The sequence below is a fragment of the Vanacampus margaritifer genome, chromosome 10 (genome assembly GCF_051991255.1).
Source record: "Vanacampus margaritifer isolate UIUO_Vmar chromosome 10, RoL_Vmar_1.0, whole genome shotgun sequence".
Lineage (NCBI taxonomy): Eukaryota > Metazoa > Chordata > Actinopteri > Syngnathiformes > Syngnathidae > Vanacampus > Vanacampus margaritifer.
Genome location: NC_135441.1, coordinates 25,381,731 through 25,406,286, shown reverse-complemented (window position 1 = coordinate 25,406,286; position 24,556 = coordinate 25,381,731). Strand labels below are relative to the sequence as shown.

Genomic DNA, 24,556 nt, shown 5'->3' with positions numbered 1-24,556 from the left:
CACACTGCGGTACCCCCAGCGGGTACCCAATATGGTTCTGCGAGAGAAAGGAGGGGACGGACTTGAGTAAACGTCCTGCTTGAGGGACTGGGGGTTGGGGTGGGCCAGGGGGGCTCTTAGGGACAGAGATGTGAATGTGGAAAAACCCAGAATCAAAAACCAGAACAAGGATTTTGGGGTGACTAAAACTCTGTGTTGGAGTTTTAGACTAATAAAACAGTGGTAAACTCAAGTGGTTTGTGTTTCTGCCTCACAGTTCTAAAGTTCTGAATTAGAATCTTAGCTTTGATTTCCATTTTTTTCTCCTCAGGCTTTGGATTGACTGGCAACCAGTCCAGTGTACTGGATACACCTGATGATCTCTCACGGCAAATTAATAGTAGGGTAAGTACCTTATGACGCCGTTGAGGCCCACGTCTGCGTCAGAACTGTTCACCAGCAGCACGTCGGTCCCGGTGGGCGCGTCCTCCATGATGGTGGTGTGGAATGCGGACGAGGAGAAAACGGGCACATTGTCATTGATGTCATCCACCAAAACGGTGACTGTCCCTGTTCCGCTCAGCGAAGGAGAACCTGAGGATATAAGATGAGAAAGCCATTAGTTTGGGATTTGCGTCTCAAGAAAAAAAAAACTTTCCAATGTCTTTGACGGGGTCTCGTATGTGAAGGTGCGTGGCACGGACTAAGTCGTCTGTGGAATTTGAGACGGGAGAAAAGCTATTTTAGGGGGAAAAAAAGAAACGGCGTGGGCGACGAAAGCAGTGCCCGTCTGGGCCCATGAAAATCAACTAAAAAAAAATGCAGTAACAACTTGGGGAAAAAGATTCAGACGTCTGCGTTTGCTTGAACTTTCTAATCCTTCCTGAAATGGAACACTCGGTAGATCAGTTTCAAACGGCTTTGAAAGGAGCAACCGTCGGATGCAATAAAATGATATTGTGGCACGATATCGTGTAAAAGCAAAGAGGCATACAGTTAGTTAAAAAAATAATAATAAACGGAGGATCTGGATAAAGCTGATACACTAATTGATATGTTAAAAAGTTGAGTCTCGGCGTAAGACTGCATTCTGTTGATATCACATTTAAATATAACAGTGCCAGGTTGAGCACACAACATTGTGCTGGAAAGTAGGCCAACGAGTCCATTGACTGTTGAATAAAAGCATTCACGATTCTGAGCTGGACATTTTGTGTGTCCGTGTCGATCCCTGAACTCAAATGTGCTGACGGTTTGGATTTTAAAAGGTAAAAGAAGAAGAAATCTTACTGGGAGGCTTATTTGGCAAGGACGTTCAATGATCACTGGTAAAATAAATAACTAAAAATCATCCGATGCATTCGTTGATTCATCCCCTCTATTTGTTTTCATTATGTGCCAATTCTTCATTATCAAGTCCCCGTCTGATTTTCTTGAGATTATAAACAGAATGACTGATTTTGACCCGAACTCACTCTCGCTTGTTTTTCTTGGCCAGAGCTAAAAAGCACAGACCTGAACTACGGTATTCATTTGAGATGCACTGTATTTTCTCAAATAAAGGCCTCCCTCAAGAAAATAATGGATCTCATCGCAATTCAACACGCGACATTATCTAGCCAAAACAGCAGCACCAAAGCACAAAAAGCCCGATTCTCTGATGAATTATAATGTGAACATTGTTCTTAAAAAACAACCTCATCAACGTCATTTGGATGCTTAGCGCTCTCTCCCGGTCTGCTTTCATCAGTCATTTGGATTCGACTTACTTTCACATGACAAATTGTACCAGCAGCACAATGCGGTTGCGTTACCGTCCCGAGGCACTATTTACGGGGAAAAAGGTAATCGGCTATTTTAACATGTTCATTATAACAACACTATTAGCTGACTACTGGCAATGTTATAACAAAATGGATCATAAAAAAACAAGCAAACTATCAATAGTTGGGTTCCACTGAGTGTTCAAATGCAAAATGAAGGATATTAGGTTGCGGATGCTGAAATCTAAAAGCCAATTAAAGTAATCAAATGCAACATTATTGGGCATTACTGGGCTTTGCTTTACTGACAACATTTCTACACCGCTGGACCTGATTTAATAAACAGACATTCATCCTTAAATCTACCTGGCTTTTCTGCTCAGAACATAAGCAGCAATTAGACTATACAGAGCCGAGTCCCGGAGGGGAAAATGCGAACTAACGGTAAACATTTTTGATTCCGCTTCCCCAAAACGGCCCTGAAACCATCAAAGAAAGACATCTTTTATTGAGTCGTTACCAAAAAATGAGTCACGTCCCTTGCAGTTCCACTGCAGGATCTCCATTTCCTACTAAATATGGACAATGTTGACTTTTAGGTGATGGCTTGTTGCCACCTTGACAAATATTTAGAAGAATACGGAAAGACGTGTAATTCCAAAATGATTGCAGATTTAAACAGGGAAGTCTGCCGACAAATGTGCTGCAAAAAATGTTTGGCACAGTCACGACGTTATTAAATTATTGCACATTTGCCCACACAGTCAGTGTGCCTATTTTGTGTCTTACTTTTTTTTTTGGGGTTGCCCTGGCAACAGATTAGAACTGATCCTCTTGAATTGATCCCGATGTCTGTATCACTTTAGCACTGCTACTGGCAGCCAACGTGTGTTTGGCAGTCAGTCAGGCGGTTGTTGATCAAAGATGAGCCGTTTAGTGCTTACAAGGGCTCAGCTGCTATCAAGACAGCAACCGAAAGGCTCAGAAAAATCTTCTTGTTTTTGGAAACGTGAAGACCAAGGTGGGAAAAAGTACTCAGATTACTTTGTGACAAGTCAAAAGTAATGAGGTTGGTTGATTATTTGCTTTAGGTTGAAAGAAAATCTAAGTTCCAATGACATGGAAAAAAAATAGAGCAATTAAAGCAATGTTATGCCCTCACATGTGGGCAAGGAGAGCCACAACAGTCAAACACGTAAATACACAATGAGAACTCTTGCAAGAAGCTGCTGTAGGCCACATCACACACCCAGACGGTCACAGATAGGCTGGCCAACTCGAGCTCATGATTATTTTTTATTTTTTATTTTTATTTTTTTTCGGGGAGAGCTCAGTATTGATCATTTGACATGTCATCATCATTGTTCTCCCTTTTTTTTTTTTGGTATGTGTGTGTGCGTGCGTGCGTGCGTGCGTGTAAAAAAAAAAAAAAACTCGAGCTCATGATTGATGTCACTCACATGGCCACGCCCCTTAAAGGCATGTGACCAACTCACAAATACTACAGTAATTACACTTTATAAAACAACTTTATTTCTTTGCATTCACTCACATTGTTTAGATATTTAGCAGTCCCAGGCTGTATGATAAAATAAAATATATTAAGATTTATAGTGACTCGATATGCTTCAAATACTATAGCCACTTCAAAATAGAACGTTTTTATACGTTTTTGGGAGCAAATGAGTTAAGGGTGATTTTGGAGGGGCATTTTATTAACAATATTATACACTGAATATTCTGCCTGTCACTGCATATATATAACACTATACCTTAAAAATGTACGGTAACAAAGTATTTGTATTTTGTTACTTCCCACCGCTACTAAAACTAAATATCCTTGTAAACCAATATTGGATCATCTAGAGTAGAAAAAGAATGAATGGTCGGATGGATGGATATCAAATCCGCAGGCCTCAAAATACCTTCGATAGCATTGTTCCCATATTTAGATCGGAAACACACACAAGCCGTGCGTGTTTGCATACACGCTGAATGCTTTCGACTCCCCCGGGCGCAGGATGTGATGTCACAACCTGTTTACCGTCTGGGGAGAAAACAGTCCGCCTCCTCGGCCAAGCACTTGCGCCACCTTTGACCCGCAAATGCCTCGACCGCCGCGAGCGCGGGGACGTTGCTGAAGCTAATCCTCCGTAAGCGCGGCGCGCACTCCGCCCCCGCCTAACAGCACACTCAAACACTCCCCCCCGATCAGCCATGACCCCGCGCCGACCCCGCGTTGTCGACAGGCGCGGGGATCAGATGGGAAGCATTTCTCACATCTCTCCCGGCTGTATGTCTTCTCGCCGCTGGGTCAAAGCCACGAGACGTGCCGTCTTAGCCCCTCGGAGCCCACCGATATCACATAACCGCCTGGCAGCTGTCTCCGCCGGGCCTGCTGTCCAACGTAGCAATAGTTCACATCGATCCTGTTACATGGCGTGGGCCGACAGAATTAGCCGTCTCGGAACCGGATCGCTTGGCACGTATGCGAATGCGTGTTAATGGACATTATGATTGTTATGTTTAAGGTGAGACGCTCTAAACATGTTTGATGAATCAACATCAACACCGCAGCAGCAGCAGTATATGATCCGTTTGCCATTCTTCAATTACTCCATGAGAACCAACACATGGGTGGGGCCCACGTTTGACTTTTAAAAACACCGTTTCCACATCAGGTATAAAAAAAAAATGTCCAATCATCTACTGTATTTCTTTTTGAGCCTATTATTAGGGCACACACAAACAAACAAACAAACAAACAAACAAACATTCACATTCAAAGCTATGGGCAAGTTTGAGTCCTCAATGAATTTTCTGTGAATTTGGAATGTGGGAGGACAATATTAATTCTTGACCATAAAAATGCAAATTAGATTGAATTAACCAGTACTGGCTGGTGACCAGTCCAGGGTGTACACCCCGCCACCAAATCAGCTATGGGGGATTCCGGCTCACCTGCAACCCTAATGAGACGTGCTACAAAAAAAATGGATGAAGAGACTTCATTCAATAGTATTTAATTAACCAAATATAAAGAGGAAGTTGTATATATTTAAAAAAATATCTGTCTATCTGTGTATCAATTTTTATTTTGCCATCAAAAGCCCTTTTTGACAATCGTGTTTTTTGATACAGAACACACTATCCGGGTCTTGAAAGATCCGTCAAAATGCTCTTAAACAGCTAGCAATATGGTGAACTCTGCTCTGAAAACCGACAGTCGACACTAAATACAAATTAATACATATTTGATAACAGGGATGTGATTTTTCCGCTAATTCGCGGAATTCCGCTTTTTTTTTATCCCCCCCCCCCCCAAAAAAAAAAATCAGATTTTTTTTTTTTTTTTTTTTTGTAGTTCATTGTGTATGCACATGACTCCGACAGATAACATCTTCTGCTATAACAAAGACATTTGTGGTATGCTCTAATATGAGTTACTTTTCATTTGGTCATGATACAATTATTTGTTCATGAAATTTGAACCCCTCAACATTATTTATGTGTTAACTTAGTAATCACATTAGTTAGATATGATGATATTCTCAGTGATAGTTTTTAAAAGCAAAGGCAGTCCAATGTTTTTGAATGTGACTGATTTTGAGTTGACCAAAACTGCCATTTTATATGGGATAGTTCAATATACATTGAAAATTTATGCTGTTGTTTTGTCTATTTCTTTGTCATGTGAGTGCATTGAAAGTACTTAAAAACACGGAAAACCCATGAGCTCCGGGGGGCGAAGGCCCCCCTTGCCACCAGGGCACTGCCCCCTGGACCTAGCTGGGTGCCAGCGGCCCCCAGACCCCCGGCTAAATTTTCAGATAATTTCACTTTGGTCAAATCACATCCCTGTGATAATGAAGCAAATTTTGTGGGAAATTACAGGACTGCTGATAAATCAATGTTCTGTGGGACGTTATAAAGAGAGGAGAATGGCCAATATGTGGCCCGCGAGCCATACTTTGCCCATCCTTGTTGTCGTAAGTAAAAGAATCCTGGGATGCTTTTGAAAAAAACAAACATCTCCTTTTCATTCCGCAACGGAATGACTGGACGGCAGTAGAATGAGCCAGCGTCACGTCCAGTCTTTGCTGGAATCTGCCAAAGACCGTCGGGGTCATTGATCGTTAAGACTGCAGTCCAGGCAGGTGCCAGCTCGGCGGCCCGAGTCCGGCATCAAGCAAATGACATCATGTTTTTTTTTTTTTGTCACGGAAAGAGAGCTGTTGGAAATTTGGCAGCAGGAATGCCAGCTGTCTCGGTGGTTGCAAAACTATTTTTCCGCAGGCAATTCCCGCCACCCCCGAGTCCTTTTGTTCTTCGTCTTTGTGCAGTAGTTGTGTTGAATTGACACTTTATGGCCTCAGTGCGCTAATTCAAGCCTGTCGACAAGCCAAATCACATTCCCAGCACAAAGCTGGTTTTATCGTAATTTTTTTTATCACCAATTACATTAATGTGAAGCATCTTTTTGATATGGTGCGATGATTGACGTCTTTGGGGGATGTCAACGCTTCGGCTTAGAGGCGCAAGACAGGCGGATACGGGTTGAGGGGAAAGAGCATGTTTTGGGTTAAAACTGTTATTACTGTTGTGGTCTTGAAATGACACTCTCGGCTCGCTGTTTGAAAACGAAAAGTTGCGGTTGCGAGCACCTAACAACAAACAGAAGAGTTTGCATTTATGTCTGGAAACCGAATTCCAACGTTTGCTCATGTTGCAAAAGTCGCCTTTTTTTATTTGGATCCCGTCTCCCCTCCCCTCATTCCTTGGATCCTCACTAACTACTGACATCATCATCAGCGTATCAAGTGACCTCTGAATTGAATCCCTTTATAAAGCAAGGCCAGATTAAACACTTTAGGATTATATATGATGTGCTGAGAAATGCGTGACAAACTCGAATGTTTGCATTCCCGTCATCCGTCCACTAATTTGTAGATTGCCCATCGGACGAGTGATAAATCAATCAACACAATACCTCACCTCTGTTGCTCCATAAGCGTAATCTTATTTCAGGGGGGGTTAATCTGGGAGTCTTCTAGGAAAGCAAACCGCCTTGACCTGACACGCTTTTTGTTCATCAGACACACCAAGTTTCCACATATTTCCTCATTTAATCCAAACATTTTTATTCATTTCTGATTTTAAGAGTCACATTTGATTAAAAAATGTGTTTATGAGAAAACGCACATGATTTGGTTATTTCTTTTGATTACAGACATCATCCCAAACTTATGATCAAACAACTCACGGAAACAGTGATCTAGGTCAGAGATTCTCAACTGGTGGGTCGGAACCCAAAAGTGGGTCGCGGGTTCATGATCACTATACTCCTGTGTTAAGTCTGTAACTTTAAAATAAGTTACAAATATTTTGAAAGGCAATTTTTTAACAATACATTTTTGTTTTTGTTCTAGATTCATACAAATGTGGTTCGTGAATTATGAGTGACGAAAATAAAATGTTGGTCGCAGAGTGACAACGGTTAAGAACTACTGATCTCGATCACACAACTGCATCAAAAACAAAAGTCGAGTAGCTTCCGACAATCGTAACCGAAATGGCCGAGACCTTAAACAGACAGCTTGTATGAGTGGTTTTCCCCGTCGTAACTTGAGTTCTCGAGGGATGAAATGCTATGAGATGGATGAGTTTGATGATCTCAAAGATCAAAAGTTTCGTCCCAGTGGAATTTGGGCAATGTGGCTCAAATAGAAAGGCCTCGATACACCAATCCCACGTCGGGAGTCGGACAGCGTTAAGCTGACGGCAAATGACTAAAGTCGTAAAGTCAGATCGAGTTGGAATACGTGGGGGGGACGTTTTCAGCAAATTCGACATCTTGAATTGGCGTCGGGGCATTTGATCACTGTGATTGGCTGCTAGCTAGCGAATCAGCGCACGGGGCAAGAAGAGGAAGTGACGAACACGGATAAACATTACTGATGGAAAGCCTGGACCATTTTTCCCCCCCACTCATTTTGCACATCGTCACCCTGCTGTACCCTCCGCATTTGAACGTCCAATGTCCGTCTGGAGAGAAGATCTGGAAGGTTCAAGAAAGACCGGCATTGTATGATGATACCGTTAAAGGGTATGCCGACAAAGGTTCGAAAGCCAAACTATGGCATGACATGGGACGCGACTGGATATAGCAGGCAGGATTTAATTTTATACTTGAGAAGTATAGCAACTGTTTGTAATTAGTAAATATACATAAGATGCGTAATAGCGGTGCGGTGTGTATTTATGTCATTTTTATACGCGACGTGCTGACGTCTGGGCTAACGTCACAGGTGGTGACCGACGTCGGATTGGTGTATTTAGGCCTTAAAAACTCATGTTGTTGGTTGTTCAAGACATTTACACCTTTATTCCAAAAATATTCTTTTGTACTGATGTTTTGGGTTTTAGGTGAAATGTCTTCATCAACTCATGCCTCGCCTTCCATTCAGACACATTTCCAATCAATTTCCCAAACTTTTGGTGATAAACCTTCAGGGACAAAGATGTCCAAACTCCAACCTCTGCTGGATATTTGACAATAATCCAGAACCAATTAGGCTGTTTGTTTAACTTCTTGTGGTCCGTTAATTGCTAAACCATATCTGAGCAGCATCATATGGAAAAAAAAAACAGAGCAACTTCAAGCACTTGGTGTCTAAAATAACAAGTTTTCAGGGCTACGAGACTAAACGAGACCATGTGACCATCTGTTGCTTCCTCTTCCAACCTAAAGAGACGCAGACAAACCCCCCCCTACCGCCCCCTGTAAGCCTCTCAGCTCAAAAAGCATTGTCTTGTGTAAACATATGGCAGGGTCTAAGCACCTTATTAGTGTACATTTCCACTGGACAAATCACATTAACCATCAAGAAGGTGCCATGGCCATACTTTGTGAACAGGAGGGGGTACAAATACACGTGTTAATGTTGATTAAGCGATCTGTTTTCTGATGCTGCAGCTGCTATGACCGAGCATGTTGACGAGGGGAGGGGTGGGGGTGGGGTTGGGGGGGTTGCAGGGTGTTGAGTCGGAAGAAACGGAGCCTCCCACCTCCTGGGAAAGGCTGCGAGTTGCCCCGAGTTGGCCAGCCTAAGCTGCGCTAAGATGTAGGTTTGGGTGTCTCTGCTGGCACAAGAGATAATCTGTGCCTTCAATATGCGGCCGACTGATGTTTTTCACACACACACACACAAAAAAAAAAAAAAAGTTAAGCTGAGACGCACACAGGAAGGCTGAGATGTTCAAACAACCGGATTCATTAAATGGAGAACAAGCTGACTGAAGAGAGATGGATGTTTGTGTAAATTTTATGAGATGGCCCATCTGTGGACTGACGCTTAAGGCTAAACGGTTAATTACGCTTTATGGACTGCGGCTCGATTGTGCTGTTAAGGGCCGGCGTAAATAAAATGAGTCGAGAGGAGAACATTGGCCGCGGACGAGGCAAAATGGACATTTTTCCGCCTCTGAGAAGCTGTTGCCTTGCGACAAAGCTTCTTTTAATGTGACCCCGTCCACAGCAACCTCCGGTGAATGGCCTCAGCTGGGTTCAGGCTGAGAGATCTTCCCACAATCGTTACGTTTTCTCACAAGCTCAGCAAAGAAAAACTCTTCTGCAACGTATTGAATCAAAAAATATGAAATAAAAAATTTGACCTGGTATTTAATTTTTGAGTGATTGCCTTTGCTTTAACTTCTTCTCCATATGCTACGCAGATTTAGTGGTTTGGATGCTAGCAAGGAAAGTCCCAACATTTTAAGGCTTGCAATAAAGTTTAATGAAGTGATTTTACTTTTGTGTTCTTATGACAAAGGCAACGTTACTATCTAGAAAGTAGAAATAGTGACCATGCAGTCAGTCCCTTTTTAGCATTTTAATATTCAGCAGCACCACGAGATCACATACACTTGAGCTCAACTGCTCAAAATAGCCATTCCCATACAAATAAACGTGTCTTGTAACTTTTGGATAGCCATCAAAAGTCGTTCGCGGATAAGAGTACGGTAAATACTAGCTGTGACAAAATTAGCATAGGAAGCACGTGATGTGCTAGCCGGGAGAACAAACATCGTAAAAGGTGCAGCTAGCCAAGGCCGATTCACACAAACCACCTTTTAAACCTTCTTTTTTTTGTACACTGCCCAAAGCTATTTCCATAAAAACAACACATACAGAGGAGTAACTACAGCGCATATCTGACTACAAATGACCTGCGCGCTAGTTAGCTTCTTTCTAGCGCAACTGTTAGCAAGTGACAATAATTGTTTGTGACAGACATAGAATGAGGTAAAAAAAGATTTTTTAAAAAACAAACAAACACGCTTCAATGACTATTGTAATGCCTATGAAGTTATTGTTGGATGGCTTTGAGTGGTTTGTGGAAGCTGTAATTAGTGGTTTCCAGTCGAGACATTATTGATTAATACTGTAGCCGATCTATTTAGCCGAATAATGAATGATGAGACAATTTATGCCATTGCCATTGGTTTGCTACTTAATGAGTTTGCGGTCGTGTTTTCTTGTTCTCATTTATCACGGACGTAAAACATTGACTTGTTTCTTCAAAGACAATTGATTCCACAATAAAGATCATAGAATGTCTCCAAAACATGCACTTTGTTTCTGTGTAACACATCTCCAGAGAGATGCCCAAGTATTTCAGCCACCACTTAAAAAATGCAATGCACGTATACCAACACTGAGAATATGAAAACATGGGCTTTTTTTGTGCAACCATATCCACCATAATGGGCATGGGTTTAAAGATTTACTCAAGCTTCTCTTTAATAAATGTGCCCGAATGCGGTCGGGGCATGTCAGTGTGCCCTGAAGGCGTTCTCACCACCACACACAGACTCTGACAAAAACTCTCACAAGTCACTCAGCTCATTTAACTCCTTTCCATACGTTTTTAGGGCTTTTACGTACTCCCTGTGTACTGTAATGTTATTTTTGTAGCCGTGGGATCCAGGTATATTCGTCATTTTCCAGTATTTTTTGCATTTTGCCTGCAGATGTTGCCAGATCTTGGCAATAAAAATGAAGTCGTTTACTCGGGAATGCTGCGAACAGCTTTTCCCGTAAACAAAGGCGGCAAAATGCTCCGCTTGCGATTTGTCTACAGTCCAGCGGTTCTCAAACTGACGTCCGGTAAACCCCCCGCGGGGGTCCACGAGTCGTAGCTGTGGGGGCCCGCAAAATGAATTGCAGTAAAGTATACCTGTACCTAAAAGTGTGAGCAACCTCGTTTACAGGACGGAGTGAAGGCCACATTTCAGTTGCTCAGTGATTGACGTTTGGCTCTTTTACGCGGAGATCCCGCAGAATTGGCAAATCGGTGGTATAGGTAAATGACTGCAATTGTTTGCAATTCCACACAGCAACACGGCATCCCATAATCATACAGTGAAATGGCGGGAGAAGTTGTTGCCAGGTGTTAAATTTCACACACCTGTGGAATACCATTACAGACTTTTCCTGCAATTGCAGCTGTGATACGACCTCTGAGGTCAAAATATTGCCGTGGCGATTTTGACTTTGCAACTCTGGCCTGAAAGTTCCATCTAATCATAGTCTCAGCGCTGATATCTTGTCCGTCATTTGTCTTTCCACCGCATGTTTTGTTTTGGGGCGAAGATCTGGCACCACGGAGGAACATAAAGGCGACCTTTGAAATGTCGAATGCGGTCAGGAACGAGCCGCGCTAGACTGCAGACGCAGAGACGCGTCTTTAGCTTCCACCTTTTCAGCCCGTCGCGCCAAATGGTGCCTGGGAGAAGCATTTGCCTCCGTCGTCTCGGGGCCCAGGCCTCAAAAATGTGAGAAAAACACTACTGGATAATTTAGACTGGGCTCTTGATTATGGGTTTTTTGATATTTTGATATTCTAACCCAAATCCTTTCTCTCTCTCTGTCGCTCTCGCTGCCTCTCACCAACATTGTACTGAAAATGCCTTGTCAAAATATTTTGGAAGTGCTGTCAAGGGCTCTAAATATGGACTCCATGTGAACAGTGCAAAAAAGCCGTCCAGCACTAAATTAGTATGTTCTCTCGTCGGGCAGCTCTGTCCATGTGGCACAAACTTCTAAACACAATTTTCAAGCGAGCAAACCTCTAAATATAACATGAAGAAACCATTGGGGCACAGACGTCCACCTAAGTCAATGTAGCGTGAGAAAAATCGATAGAAAGGTGTAGAAACAATATTAATCATGGATGGACAAATGTATAAATCAGATTGCACCGGGCCAGAGCTCCTCGCACTGTTGCATTGTCGGGATGGAGCTTTGTTAAGGAATTTTAGAATAGATTTTCTGCCATTGTCTATAACAGCTACAAAAAGCCAAGGAAAAAGCTAGACAGACGTGCAGAATCAGTTGATGGTCATTGAACGACGTTTGGTTAATGAATTATTGGATGTCCCCTGACATCGTACAATTCGAAAGGTAACCAAGAAACTTCAGTCCAGAAGGACTAAATAGTGTTTTGCTTTTTATGTGACTTTTTTTATTTATTTATTTATTTTATTTTTTTACATAATGTATTCTAAAGGACGTTATCAAGTCAAGTAAGCGGACTAAAACTCTTGCATCAAGTTAACGTAAACAGGTCTGCATTTTTCCAGAGTTTTTCCAACAATGACTTGGAAGTTAGGAGGGGTAACTAACACCTGCCATTTTCATGCACAAAAGCAACGTCATGTCAAAACCAAAAAAGTATTGTGATTCAGAAACTCTTATAAGTGACATACAAGTTTTGAAATTCGTTCGAGAAATATTTGCTACACTAATTGACAAAGCTTACTTCAATGGCTCAATGATGAATAAAATTAGAATGCTTCTTTTAGTGACTTGTGGCTCAATTTTCTCTTTAGATTCTGTTTGAACTTGCTCCACCTACCCCTGGTTGACATGGCAACGAAAGACATGCCCATTAATAATAAATCGCCAGTGTCGGGCCAAAAACCTGGTAACTCCAAAATTGGTACTTTTCAGGAGATCCCCAAAACGGCACGTTATTTCAACCATTAATTAACATTGCATCATCAAAGAGAGCTTTAGATTGCTCAATAATTCGTAAAAATGATGCCCACGTAAGGACTGACCAAAAGTCTAGTCTAGTCGCAGATTTTTGGAGGGAAAAAAAATACGACATTTGCCAAATTTTGACCTACAAGTTTTCATCCAGACGCCAGCCAAATGTTAAGTGTACTATAATTCTTTAGCGTTTGTGTATTTTGACCTTGGAATGCCAAGGAATTTTTATAAAGACACCGATAAACTGTTTCAAAATTAGGGGAAGGGGGAGAGCATAATATGTCTCCTTTAAAGATAACGGAACTGTTTTATTGCGTTTCCATCTTAATATTAAGAGTTGTGATTCTTGTATGGCCATTAATAACTTTAAAATGTTAATTCAAAACATTGACTGTACTCTTTACAAGGGTTTTACGATGGCGTCAGTTGGATCCTGGAACAGGTTTTATCCATTTCCCTTCTCGACTAATATCTTCTATTTATGGCCTGTCACCGAATTTGAAGCATCGAACGGAGAGAATAAATGTGATAAAACGGGTTTCGCTAACAGTTAAGACATGATTAAAAACAGCCACTTCGAGGAGCAAAAATACAATTCCATCTTTTGTTCTTTTATATTTGTAGTGTCGCGGCAAGGTCGTTCAAATTTAGACCCCAGCAACCGCCCATCAACAGCCGTACCAAAGACTTTGATGACGAGCCAAACACGGAGGACTCCCCCTCCAGTCCTTCATTTAACTCTCCGGGGACCATTGAATGCAAATCTTTGAAACAATTCTCACTGACGCCTCTGCACAGTACAAAATACAGCACAAGTCCAGGAATGATACAGAACCACCCATAGATCATGACAACTATGCCAGAGTGGCTTTGGGGGGAGGGGGGGGGGGGGTCGAAACATATACTTAGCGGGGACGCCATGTGATTTGGCTGCAACAAGGCAACGCATGTACTCATTTAACTGCACATTAACTGGTCTCCGAGCAATAACAAGTTAAGCTTTTATCTGACTAAAACAAGCCCTACCGCCGTATCCAAATAAACCCGGGATGCTATTTGGTCAAAGCCGCTCAATGGATTTCTAGGGAGCAGATCGTAAAAAACACCGGCTAGTTTTCAAGCTAAAAACTCTCCAATGTTTATCTTATCGGGCCACAAAAAACGAGAGCTGCGTACACCATGAAATCAAAATAGTTGTTGACAGCGCACACGTTTATTATATTCTTTCTTGGGTGATCTGGAAGTATTTTACTCAGCTCCAACAGTGACCATTTAGGGACAGCGCTAACCAGATAAACCCAATCACGCATAAAAAAAAAATGTGGCACAATTGCAGAAATGAGTAATCTATTCTGGAACTGAAATAAAATCTCACAAAACCAAAAAGAAAATCAGCCTTCACGCCAGCCCTCGTAGCTAAGAACCTCGGAATTCTGCCTTACCCGAGTCGGTGGCTGTGATCAGCAGGACGTATTTCCCTTGAGCCTCGCGGTCCAGAGTGTGAGTCAGACTCAGTTGACCGCTGGACGACAAGCTGAAGGCGCCTTCGTCGTTGCCGCCGCTCAGCATGTAGCTGAGTTGACCGTTGGCGCCGTGGTCGTCGTCCCTGGCAACAACCTGAAACAAACGGAGAAGGACCTTTCTTTTGGATCTGTATGCCTGGACAGATTTTCTCTACAACAAAGAACTTTGATATACTCTCGCTTTGGTTATTTCTATTGTGCAGAGGTGGAAAATCCAGATCCAGAAATTAAAAAAAACCTGCCACAGTTTGGCTTTAGCGCCTTGTGCTTGCACCTGGGGAGCTAGCTAGTGAGCTTGCTAACTAGTACTTGGGGCTAAAGCCAAACTGTAGCAGGGTTTTTTACTATCTGGACCTGGATTTGCCACCTCTGGTCAATATTTCGTTTGGGTTAAGATTGGGCAGAACAAGTTTTGAGAAGAGAGAACAGGGTATTAAAAATAGCAACAGAGAACAATAGCAGCAATACGGACATCAGTCCGTCACTGATGGACGGCTGTTTTGCTGACGAACGACAAGAAAAAAAAAATCTTTTTTGCTGTAGTAAGCACTGACGGAAGTGGATTTTCATCCATCAGTGTAAATGTCACTAACCCGGTCAAGTACCGACGGACCTCTCGGTCTATCACTGACGGACGCCCGTTTTGTTTGGCGATTGACGGACTGACGGAGTGACCTCTGCCTGCCAGTCCTAAAATAGTGGCGACGAAGTGATGATGTGGTTAAAATAAAATGACGGACTGACGATGACAGTTTAGCTTCGAAAAATAACAGACCGACGATGATGAAAGGGTGCGCAGGGCGCTGACAAATGACAGACCAGCACAATTTTGTAAATGGCCCACCTCTGAATAGAAGTAGAAAACACCAGTAAGAAAGATCTTTCAAAGTGCTTGAATGTCTTCACTATTTGCTACTAGAGAAGTCTATCCATTTTCCAGAATTAGGGCCAAGACTGGAGGCTATCAAAGGTTATCGAGACTCCACTGTGGACTTGTCTGGGGCTAATTTTGCTGCAACTTCCAACTAAATGTCTGCTAGGCCCGAAAACACGTGATTGTGACTTGTTTTGGCTCAAAGCTCTCTAATATTAGAAATGATTTGTTAAATTACCCATTCATCCATCCATCCATTTTCTATATCGCCATACACCCATTTTCAGGATGAGAATGACTCCAGCCTAGCTTGTAATATGTATTCATCACATTAAAATGATCGTTAGCTGTGAACAACAATGTGTCATGTTGACTACTTGAGAGTAACGTTCCGCCACAGGGTTAATGTCATCACAGTGGTACCATGAAGGTAATTGTTGAGGGCAGGAAGTTCATTACTTATTCAATTTGCCCAATCAGATTTCCTCTGGGAATCAGCAAAAAGGGGGAGAAAAACATACTCGCAACTGAGTCGAGAGAAGGCGGACTCTGGAAATTAGTTGTTCGCCTTCATTTTTCTACGCGCCTCATTTAAATCACCATGGTGGTCATGAGCGTAATGACTTCTGTGGTGCATTTAAGCCAAGCCGCATATTTTGGTGAAATCCTGCGGAGCCTAAATTGCGCGGGACAAATTGTAGTCTTCCATCATTAAATCATCGGTTCACTCATGTTTTTCTCATGACATGCGGTTTGAAGAAACGCCACCACGCCAGTGCTAGCGATACAACTCCCAATACCTGCACTTATTGAGTTAGTTACAAGAAATCACTTGAGGTACCTTATTATCCCATTTGAAGTCTTTTCTGTCATTCAAAAATACAATTTGCTCACTCAGACACTCAGTCTGTGAATGTTATTGACTTTCTAGCATGTTAAATAAGTCAACCGCTTGACAAAAGACCAAAGTAAATCTAGTCACCTGCAGGATGTTTCTCGGTAGCTCCTCAAGGTTCTCCTGAACATTGACGGCGTAAGGCGAGAGCTCAAAAACAGGCGCACAATCGTTGACATCCAGCAACACGATGTTGACCGTGGCGCGGTCCACTCTTGGACTGCTCCCACGGTCAGACGCTTGGACAACCAGCGAATAGGAAGACTGGGCTTCGCGATCCAGCTGCTTGGCCACCGAGACCATCCCTGTAACCGAATCCATCCTGAAGTCTCCGTTGGTATTTCCCCCTGAGATGGAGAAGCGGATTTGCCCGTTTGTGCCTTCGTCTGCGTCGGTGGCAAACACCTGGATGATGTCCGTCCCGGTCAAGGTGTTCTCCTTGATTTCAATGTCGTAGATATTTTGGGAGAAGCTCGGCGTGTTGTCATTAACGTCCAGAACCAACATGGTCACATCCATGGTGGACGACAGTGGCGGTTCGCCTTTATCAGTGGCGACAACCGTCAGAGTGTAGTTCGCAAGCTCCTCTCGGTCCAGTTCTCCAATCAACCTAACGTCCCCATCTATGGTCCCAATGCTGAACTTGTTACCGAAGGGTCCTTTGAGAGAATACTCAACATAGCTGTTGGGCCCGCTGTCGGCATCCATAGCCTGAGCGGTGAACACTGATGTGTCCACTGGCGTGTTCTCTTGGATGTACGTCATCTTTTGGGAGATGAACGTCGGTGGGCAGTCGTTGACATCCAGGAGGATGATGGACACTTGGGCGGTGCTGGTGAAGCGGGTCATCGGCGGTGGAGCCAGGTCGTTAACTGTGATCACAAGGTTGTAGAAGGACTGAGTCTCCCTGTCCAAGACTTTCTTGGATTGTAAAACCCCATCTTTGTTGATAGCAAAGTGGTCCTGTGGATCCCCTGATGCGATTTTGTAGAGAAGTTGGGCATTGGGACCTGTAGACCAAACAGAAGATTAGATGTGACAAAATATTGATTGTAATCATATAAGGGTCTAATATCGACCATTCCTGTCCGATATTCTTTATGCAAACTTTGACCTCTAGTCTTGACAGGGATACGATGAAAATATAGTGCGGATACTTTAGAAAATTTACTTTTCTTCTCTGAAGTGCCTGCCCACCCGTTAAGTGTGAAATCAGACAACCCAGTGAATCTTTTTTTCTCTGTCGATTTCCAAAAATGTCAGTAAGAAATATTTACGCTACTCTGATTTACCTGTTTACATAAAACTGCCCTCATAGCAGGATTTGGCGCACATGACTTGGCAGCTTTGCCTCTTTGAAGTGCTGGCCAGACTACGCTTTCTGAAATGCAGTGTCATTGCTGGGTGCGAAGTTGCCGCCGTCAAGAGTGGAAATAGAAATGAGTCTTTTGCTGCCTGCATGAGATTAGTTTTGTTTTCTGCGCTAGTTTTAGCAGCTAGCGTATTCTCAACCCCCTAAGACTGCCCGCGGTTTTCATGGTATTGAAAGCCGTACTCAGTGTTGGCCCCCCCCCGTACTGGAGGGGTGGCAGAACCAAGCTTAGTCAAAAATCGGGTGGAAAAAGTGTTCTAATTCTCGATGCTTGGGGTAGTTTGATTAAAAGTGTTTCACAGAAATATGACTTCTGTCTATGGCAGATTTACTGTTGGATCATTTTTCAGTCAATTGTGTTGACATGGCAATTTCCATGTCTCACACAAAGAGCATACATGACAAAAAATAGCTTGCAATGGCTGGAATGGGAAGTGGATGTCTGCGTCCCGAAAATATAGCGGAAACCAGGAAACCACCGATTGTTTTTGGTGTCCAGACATGGGACAAGGTTGTTTTTGACATGCTGTTTTTTCCTGTTTGCAAACAAAAAGTTTCACTTTTTCAACAGCAACTACTCTCAGGTCAACTCTTTGTCATTCAGCTGTTTCTTAATGAGCCAAGATAGGTAATACTACACGACATGAAAATAAAAGTTCTGACTGTAAAACCACCTGTTGAACTGTAACCACACACGACCTTCAGTCCTAATGGACCTAATGGTCCAATGTAAAAGAATACGGACATGTAACATCTGGTCATAAGTGCTTACTGCCTGCTATGTTAAATTGAGTTTGTACTTCGCTCCCAGGCCTAAATTTGGAAAAATGTACTAAACCCGGCCGCGAGATTTCATTTGGAGGAAAGCAACGCAGATTCAAGAAGATTAGATTGGGCATTCGTATTCTATTTTGATTAGAACTGTTTGGGTGAATTTAGCGCTAAAAAACGATGACATTCGCAGTCGCCATAAAGAAAAGTAAAATTCCATGTCGTGCGCTTTAATACGACCTTGGGTTACAAATTAGCTTGATAACAAATACATTGTGCAGGATAGTGAAAGGTCGAACATTTTACCCGGCATCCATTGTTCCAGATGACATTGCTAGATATGCTAAGCGTTCTTAAATGCATTATCTGGCATCCTCTTCCACAAATTGTGGACGCACAACAGCTGGAACTCCCCGTTCTTGTCTTTGTAAAGTGGAAGATGAAATCTTCGAGTCCATGTCAGGCGGCTATCGAAAGACAAACATGTCAAAGCGCTTCTGAATGCACTTTTCACAATAGACGCATTAGTTATGCCGCTGCACAAAGCTTTAACGGATTGATTCTGTGAGCCATAGTTTGAGATTGGCAGATATATTTGCAATAAATTATGTTGTGTGTATATATATATATCTTCGCTTTTTTTTCCACAATATTAAAAAGCTTTTTTTTCCTCTAAAAAGATGCATTTGATGGCGAAAATGTGTGACTTTTTTTCTGAAAAATTTAAGGAATTTAGGGTTAAACATGGCAGTTGCATTACATTGCAGTTAAAATTAGGAGGTTTCCAAGGATCCAAACTGTTCTGATCTAAACATTGACATCCTGTTCGATCCAAAAGCATCAGTGGAACTCGAGCGGTTGAAATGATCTTAAACTGAGCATCAGTGTTTCAACTCAACGGGAAAGTCATGTGGAAAGCATTCGCACCTTCCCACACCCGGGGAGAGCGTATTTACAGTACACAAGTAATCCCTTATCAAAGACATGAGTGCCAGCTCCATCCGAGTTCAGACCGCGCTGTCTACAGACAAAGGGGGGGGGGGTGGTCAAAGGGCAGGGCTTAGGAAGTGCTAACAATGGCGGTGTTTTATTTGGACAGTGGGAACGGGCAGCTATATGTTTATGAGATTGCGGCGAGGAGGACTGGACGCCGTATTTCCCTGGGAATGTAGGTCACAACCAACGCATTAAGGCCCGCGTGTAGCGGTAATTACGGCGGGCTTGGCAAAAGCCACTACCTGATCTCACTCTTAATCACATGGTGAGCATGTTGTATGTCAGAGGTCGTTTGATGCGTGACGTGAGGTTTGATATATCATGCATGCATGAGATGAAATATGAGGTTGTATACAGCCAGAAGATGACTACGAAGGGAGGGTAGAAGCAGGACAATGTTTCCAGAACTTCGTTGTTGATGTGATTTGTGCACGTTCATATTTGTCATTTCAGTCATATTTCCCATTTCTTCTTGGTACATTAGTCACGAATGCCACATTGAACATTACCAAAGAGTGGCTGGATGTGCTGCGGTGTTTGTTTGGGCACCAAGTAGGCATTTTTTTGAAACATACCGCAAACACAGAAATTCCTGGAACCCGTCATCCCTCCATAAGACAAATGGTCCAAACCGCGGGTCAACTTTGAACAGGCCAGATAAAGAAATCGAGAAAGGCAGGGAAAGCCATTTGGCTCATACTAAAATACTAACCAGACATTCCAAATGGTACACCAACAACAACTTGTGAAATCCAATATCAAACATTTTAGTATTTTATTGTATTTGTCCCCCAATCTGTTTACTCTCGCGTTTTACTGTAGTCTATCCGTGTCGTCAGGCAAAAGGCAACTCTTGAATGGATCCAAAAGGATGCATCACTACACGCACATGCACACCGTGGGAATGGAACCTACACTGACTTTTATTTCATTACATTTTTACATTATTTTCATTTTATTTCATTACTTAAGATGTATTTTGACGTTTCACAATGCTGTCAAATGTTAAACTCCTTTCAGTATGATATATTATGAATCGGTGTGTATGCTGTGCCATTAACTCATTCAAACCCAAAAACATCTAAATAAGTTTTTTAATACTTTGCCCTTCACTTCCAAAAACGTATTTATACGTTTAAAAAAAAAAATATATATATATATATATATATATATATATATATGCTAGAGCATACAGAAAGCTTTGACACAGCTTCTGACATAAAGAAGTTGCGTAAAGCAAAACAACAAAAACCGGCCAGCAGGTGGCAGCACAGTATAAGAGATCAGGAAGGGCCATGTTGCATCAAGCTCTTTTTGCCAGTGTTTTCAACAAGAATGTGAATAATGATGACATTTTGCTATATTATAATGATAATTGTTGCAAAATGGAAACAGATACAAATAGACTTTTTTTTCCTGATGAAAGAAGAGACTCTAATCTTTCTTTTGGTAGGTTCCATGTTTTTATAGCAATAGAACAGAATATTCTGTGGACCCTGCAAAATCGGTCAAAATCCAGTAAAACAGCAGGGCGCGAAGGGGGTGGCTTCAGTCAAAACGGCTGGGAATGAATGAATTAATCAACTAGAAAGGCAAGTACCTAATGTTGTGTTCAGTATTTCAGATGAGTGACTAAGTGTATATACGGTGTGTTCTGTAGTGTGCATCTTTTCATGATCTTCCATGTACATACCATCATCTGCATCACTGGCACTGACAGCAACGATGCTGGATCCAGGCGGCAGGCTTTCCAGAACCGACGTGCTGTACACGGTGCTGTTAAACGTCGGCGTGTTGTCGTTCACGTCCAGGATGTTGAAGTAGACCCTAACCGTGCTGGCCTGCCCCCCGCCGTCCTGCGCCTTGGCCGTCAGGATGTAGTACTGCTGGTTCTCGTAGTCCAGCGGCCGCGTCACGTTGAAAACGCCGGTGACCGGATTGAGCAGGAAGGTCTCGTCCTCGTCATCGTCCTCCAGTGAGTACGTGACCTCACCGTTCACTCCTGAGTCAGAGTCGCTGGCGAGGATCGCCGCCACAATGGAGCCTGTAAGACAGCCGATGACACAAAAAAACCTTTAAAAATGGCCAATGCGATTAAATGAAAAACTCAGCGGGGGAGTTATCAATGCAAGGTTTTTTTTTTGTAAATATGACGCACTCACTCAATCACAAATGGACAGTTTTTCAAATAAAAAGCCCTGGCAGGCGGACAGTCATTCATGACATTGATAAATACAATGTAGCCTTTAAAATGGTACGTTACCAGGCTGGCTGTTGAATACTTTGATCAAGATGGCTTTCACTTCCTGAATATCATCCATTTCCAGATTTCCTGTACAGCTTGTTATCATAGGAAGTGCTGCAATCTACAGTCAGATTTCCATCCAATTGTTTAGAAATTTTTAAGCAAATTTACTGAAAATGCGCAAAACGGACATGCGACTTATTGCCGTTTCTGTTCTTCTTTTGCAAATATTGAGAGGAGATTCCGCCGCTGGAGGTGGCGCTATACACCAGAGTGATGTGATCCACCAGCAATTAAGAAAAACAAAAAAAACAGGAAGCAACTGCGCCATGCCATGACGTCGTATGAGTTTGCTTTTGTAATTCTTAATAAACCGTAGCGTTTCTTTGCTGTTTTGCATAAAAAAATACATTAATATTCGCTACTTTAATTAATTCCAAAATGATTTCTGTTTCGTCATCCCCCCAAACATACCTTACTTTATCGTCAGACATTGCTTTGGAACTACAAACGTTCGTGTGACGTAATATCCAGTCAAAACGTGCGACATGTAACCGGTCTTGTCAGCGATTATTTGCAAAACATAGTTTTCATAGCCAAAATTCGCATTTTTCTTTTTTCGATACGCTAATCGTAAAAACTTTTTTTGCAAATTGGGCCCTTTTTCGAATTTCTAGCATTTCCATTCAGTTTTATTTTCGCATTTCTTGAAAATTATAATATGAAAGGGTGGATGGAAATCCAATTTATGACAGCTCTCTTTGGAGTCATCTCTGGATTGGTCACCACCAGTCAATCACAAGGCACATATATACAAACAACCGTCCACAAGGAGGAGTTTTCAGTGAACCTACCTAGCATGCATGTTTTGGGGATGAGGGAGGAATCCAGAGTCCTCAAGGAAAGCCCACACAAGCACAGGGAGACCATACAAACTCCAGTAGCCGAGATTGAAACCACTGGCCTTGGAACTGATAAACTTGCTGAACACGAGGTCACCGTGCTGCTATATCAAGGATACTTAATCACGGGTACTACAGATCAGGACTGCGACCTCAGTTGGCAGACAACTAGCAACTAGGTACAGTATTTGCTCAAGGAGACTTAGTCTCAGAGGTGTGAAGGATCTAACCTGCAACTTTTCATTTGAGAGCCGACCACTCATCTACTGATGACGCACCTCAGCCGCCACCCCAAGTACCAGATGCCATAAAAAGTCCTCTACCTGATGCCGTGTCTTCGGGGATGTCGAACGAGTACGTCGGCCGCGAGAACTTTGGTGTGTGGTCGTTGACGTCCTCGACGGTGATGTTGAGCCTCATATCGGACGACTGCTTCCCGTCGTCGGCACGCACCAGCAGGGAGTAACTGGAGCGGCGTTCCCGGTCCAGCTTCTTGGTGGCGATCAGGTCACCGGACTCGGGGTCAATCCGGAAACTGTCGTCTGCGCCGCTGATGATGGTGTATGTTACGAGAGCGTTTGGGCCCTTTGAGAAAGAGAAAAAAAAAAACAGGTGATCAATTAAGAGGTGTCTATTTTAATCGAGGGGCAGCACGGTGGCTGACTGGTTAGCACGTCCGCCTCCCAGTGCAGAGGACGTGAGATCGAGTCCGGGCTTCGGCCTTCCTGGGTGGAGTTTGCATGTTCTCCCCGTGCTTGCGTGGGTTTTCACCGGGTACTCCGGTTTCCTCCCACATTCCAAAAACATGCATGGCAGGTTAATTGAACACTCCAAATTGTCCCTAGGTGTGAATGTGAGTGTGGTTGTTCGTCTCTGTGTGCCCTGCGATTGGCTGGCAACCAGTTCAGGGTGTACCCCGCCTACTGCCCGAAGCCAGCTGGGATAGGCTCCAGCACCCCCGCGACCCTAGTGAGGAAAAGCGGCCAAGAAAATGGATGGATGGATGGATATTTTAATCGATTATCCTGTCTAGAGCTGCAAAGAAACTTAAGTCGATCACAATTGACTGTGGTCATAAGGCAGACTGCAATCTGTTTTGGTCGCCAATCAACTGTAACGTTTATGGCGAGAGAAAAAAGAAGACGATTTTTCAGTGCTTCTTTTTGACAGGGATGTGATTTTTCCGCTAATTCGTGGAATTCCGCTATTTTTATCTCCCCCCAAAAAAAAAACATTTCGATTTTATTTTTTTTTGTTTTTGTAGTTCATTGTGTATGCACATGACTCCGACAGATAACATCTTCTGCTATAACAAAGACATTTGTGGTATGCTCTAATATGAGTTACTTTTTGGTCATGATACAATTATTTGTTCATGAAATTTGAACTCTTAACTAACTTAGTAATCACATTAGTTAGATATGATGATATTCTCAGTGATAGTTTTTAAAAGCAAAGGCAGTCCAATGTTTTTGAATGTGACTGATTTTGAGTTGACTAAAACTGCCATTTTATATGGGATAGTTCAATATACATTGAAAATTTATGCTGTTGTTTTGTCTATTTCTTTGTCATGTGAGTGCATTGAAAGTACTTAAAAACACGGAAAACCCATGAGCTCCGGGGCCCCCTTGTCCCCCCACCAGGGCACTGCCCTGGACCTAGCTGGGTGCCAGCGGCCCCCAGACCCCCGGCTAAATTTTCAGATAATTTCACTTTGGTCAAATCACATCCCTGTTTTGAATCAGGAGGAAGACCCAAATGAAAAAAAATGGTAAACTTGACTTTCCCAGTGTTGGACTTTGCTGAACTTGGTCTCAAAGTGTGACTTCAGAGTCCACTGAGAGGTTAAACATTTCCACTGATTGATTAGTGATGAAAGTGTCTCTATCTAGCAGGAAATCTGATTATGTTGCCACTCATGTTAGCATGGGGCCGCTCCAGATCAAAGTGTGACCGTTGACTGACTCATGTACCTGCCCATGATCGAGAGAACTCTTTATACAATTTAAGCCTCAGCAAAATCCACCCTTTCAGAAGGAAGTTTCCGTGTTGGAAGGTTCGCCGAGTTCCTCAGCTAAGAGATCCTCTGGTACGAGTGGCACAGCACGTGACAGCCACTATAGCAGCCATGACACGGGGCTTTTGGAACCGGAGAGGAGGCCCCGAATGCGATATGT

The 24,556-nt window shown here is 42.8% G+C and overlaps 1 protein-coding gene and 1 long non-coding RNA gene across 3 annotated transcripts in view; one reads left to right on the top strand and one right to left on the bottom strand.

The window, feature by feature from the left end:
* Nucleotides 1-1,180, top strand: part of LOC144059133 (uncharacterized) — a 119,137-nt gene extending 117,957 nt beyond the window's left edge. Inside the window, exon 4 of the long non-coding RNA XR_013295568.1 lies at nt 311-1,180. This is a non-coding gene — a long non-coding RNA (uncharacterized LOC144059133). The remainder of the gene's footprint in view (nt 1-310) is intronic.
* fat4 (FAT atypical cadherin 4) overlaps nt 1-24,556 on the bottom strand; it is a 108,486-nt gene that overhangs the window by 21,840 nt on the left and 62,090 nt on the right. For both annotated transcript variants that reach the window (XM_077578028.1, XM_077578029.1), the window contains exons 3-7: nt 22,700-22,961; nt 20,923-21,273; nt 16,178-17,100; nt 14,241-14,415; nt 393-573 (exon numbers count right to left, since the gene is read on the bottom strand). In XM_077578028.1, the coding sequence (XP_077434154.1) occupies nt 393-573; nt 14,241-14,415; nt 16,178-17,100; nt 20,923-21,273; nt 22,700-22,961 (1,892 nt within the window). The remainder of the gene's footprint in view (nt 1-392; nt 574-14,240; nt 14,416-16,177; nt 17,101-20,922; nt 21,274-22,699; nt 22,962-24,556) is intronic.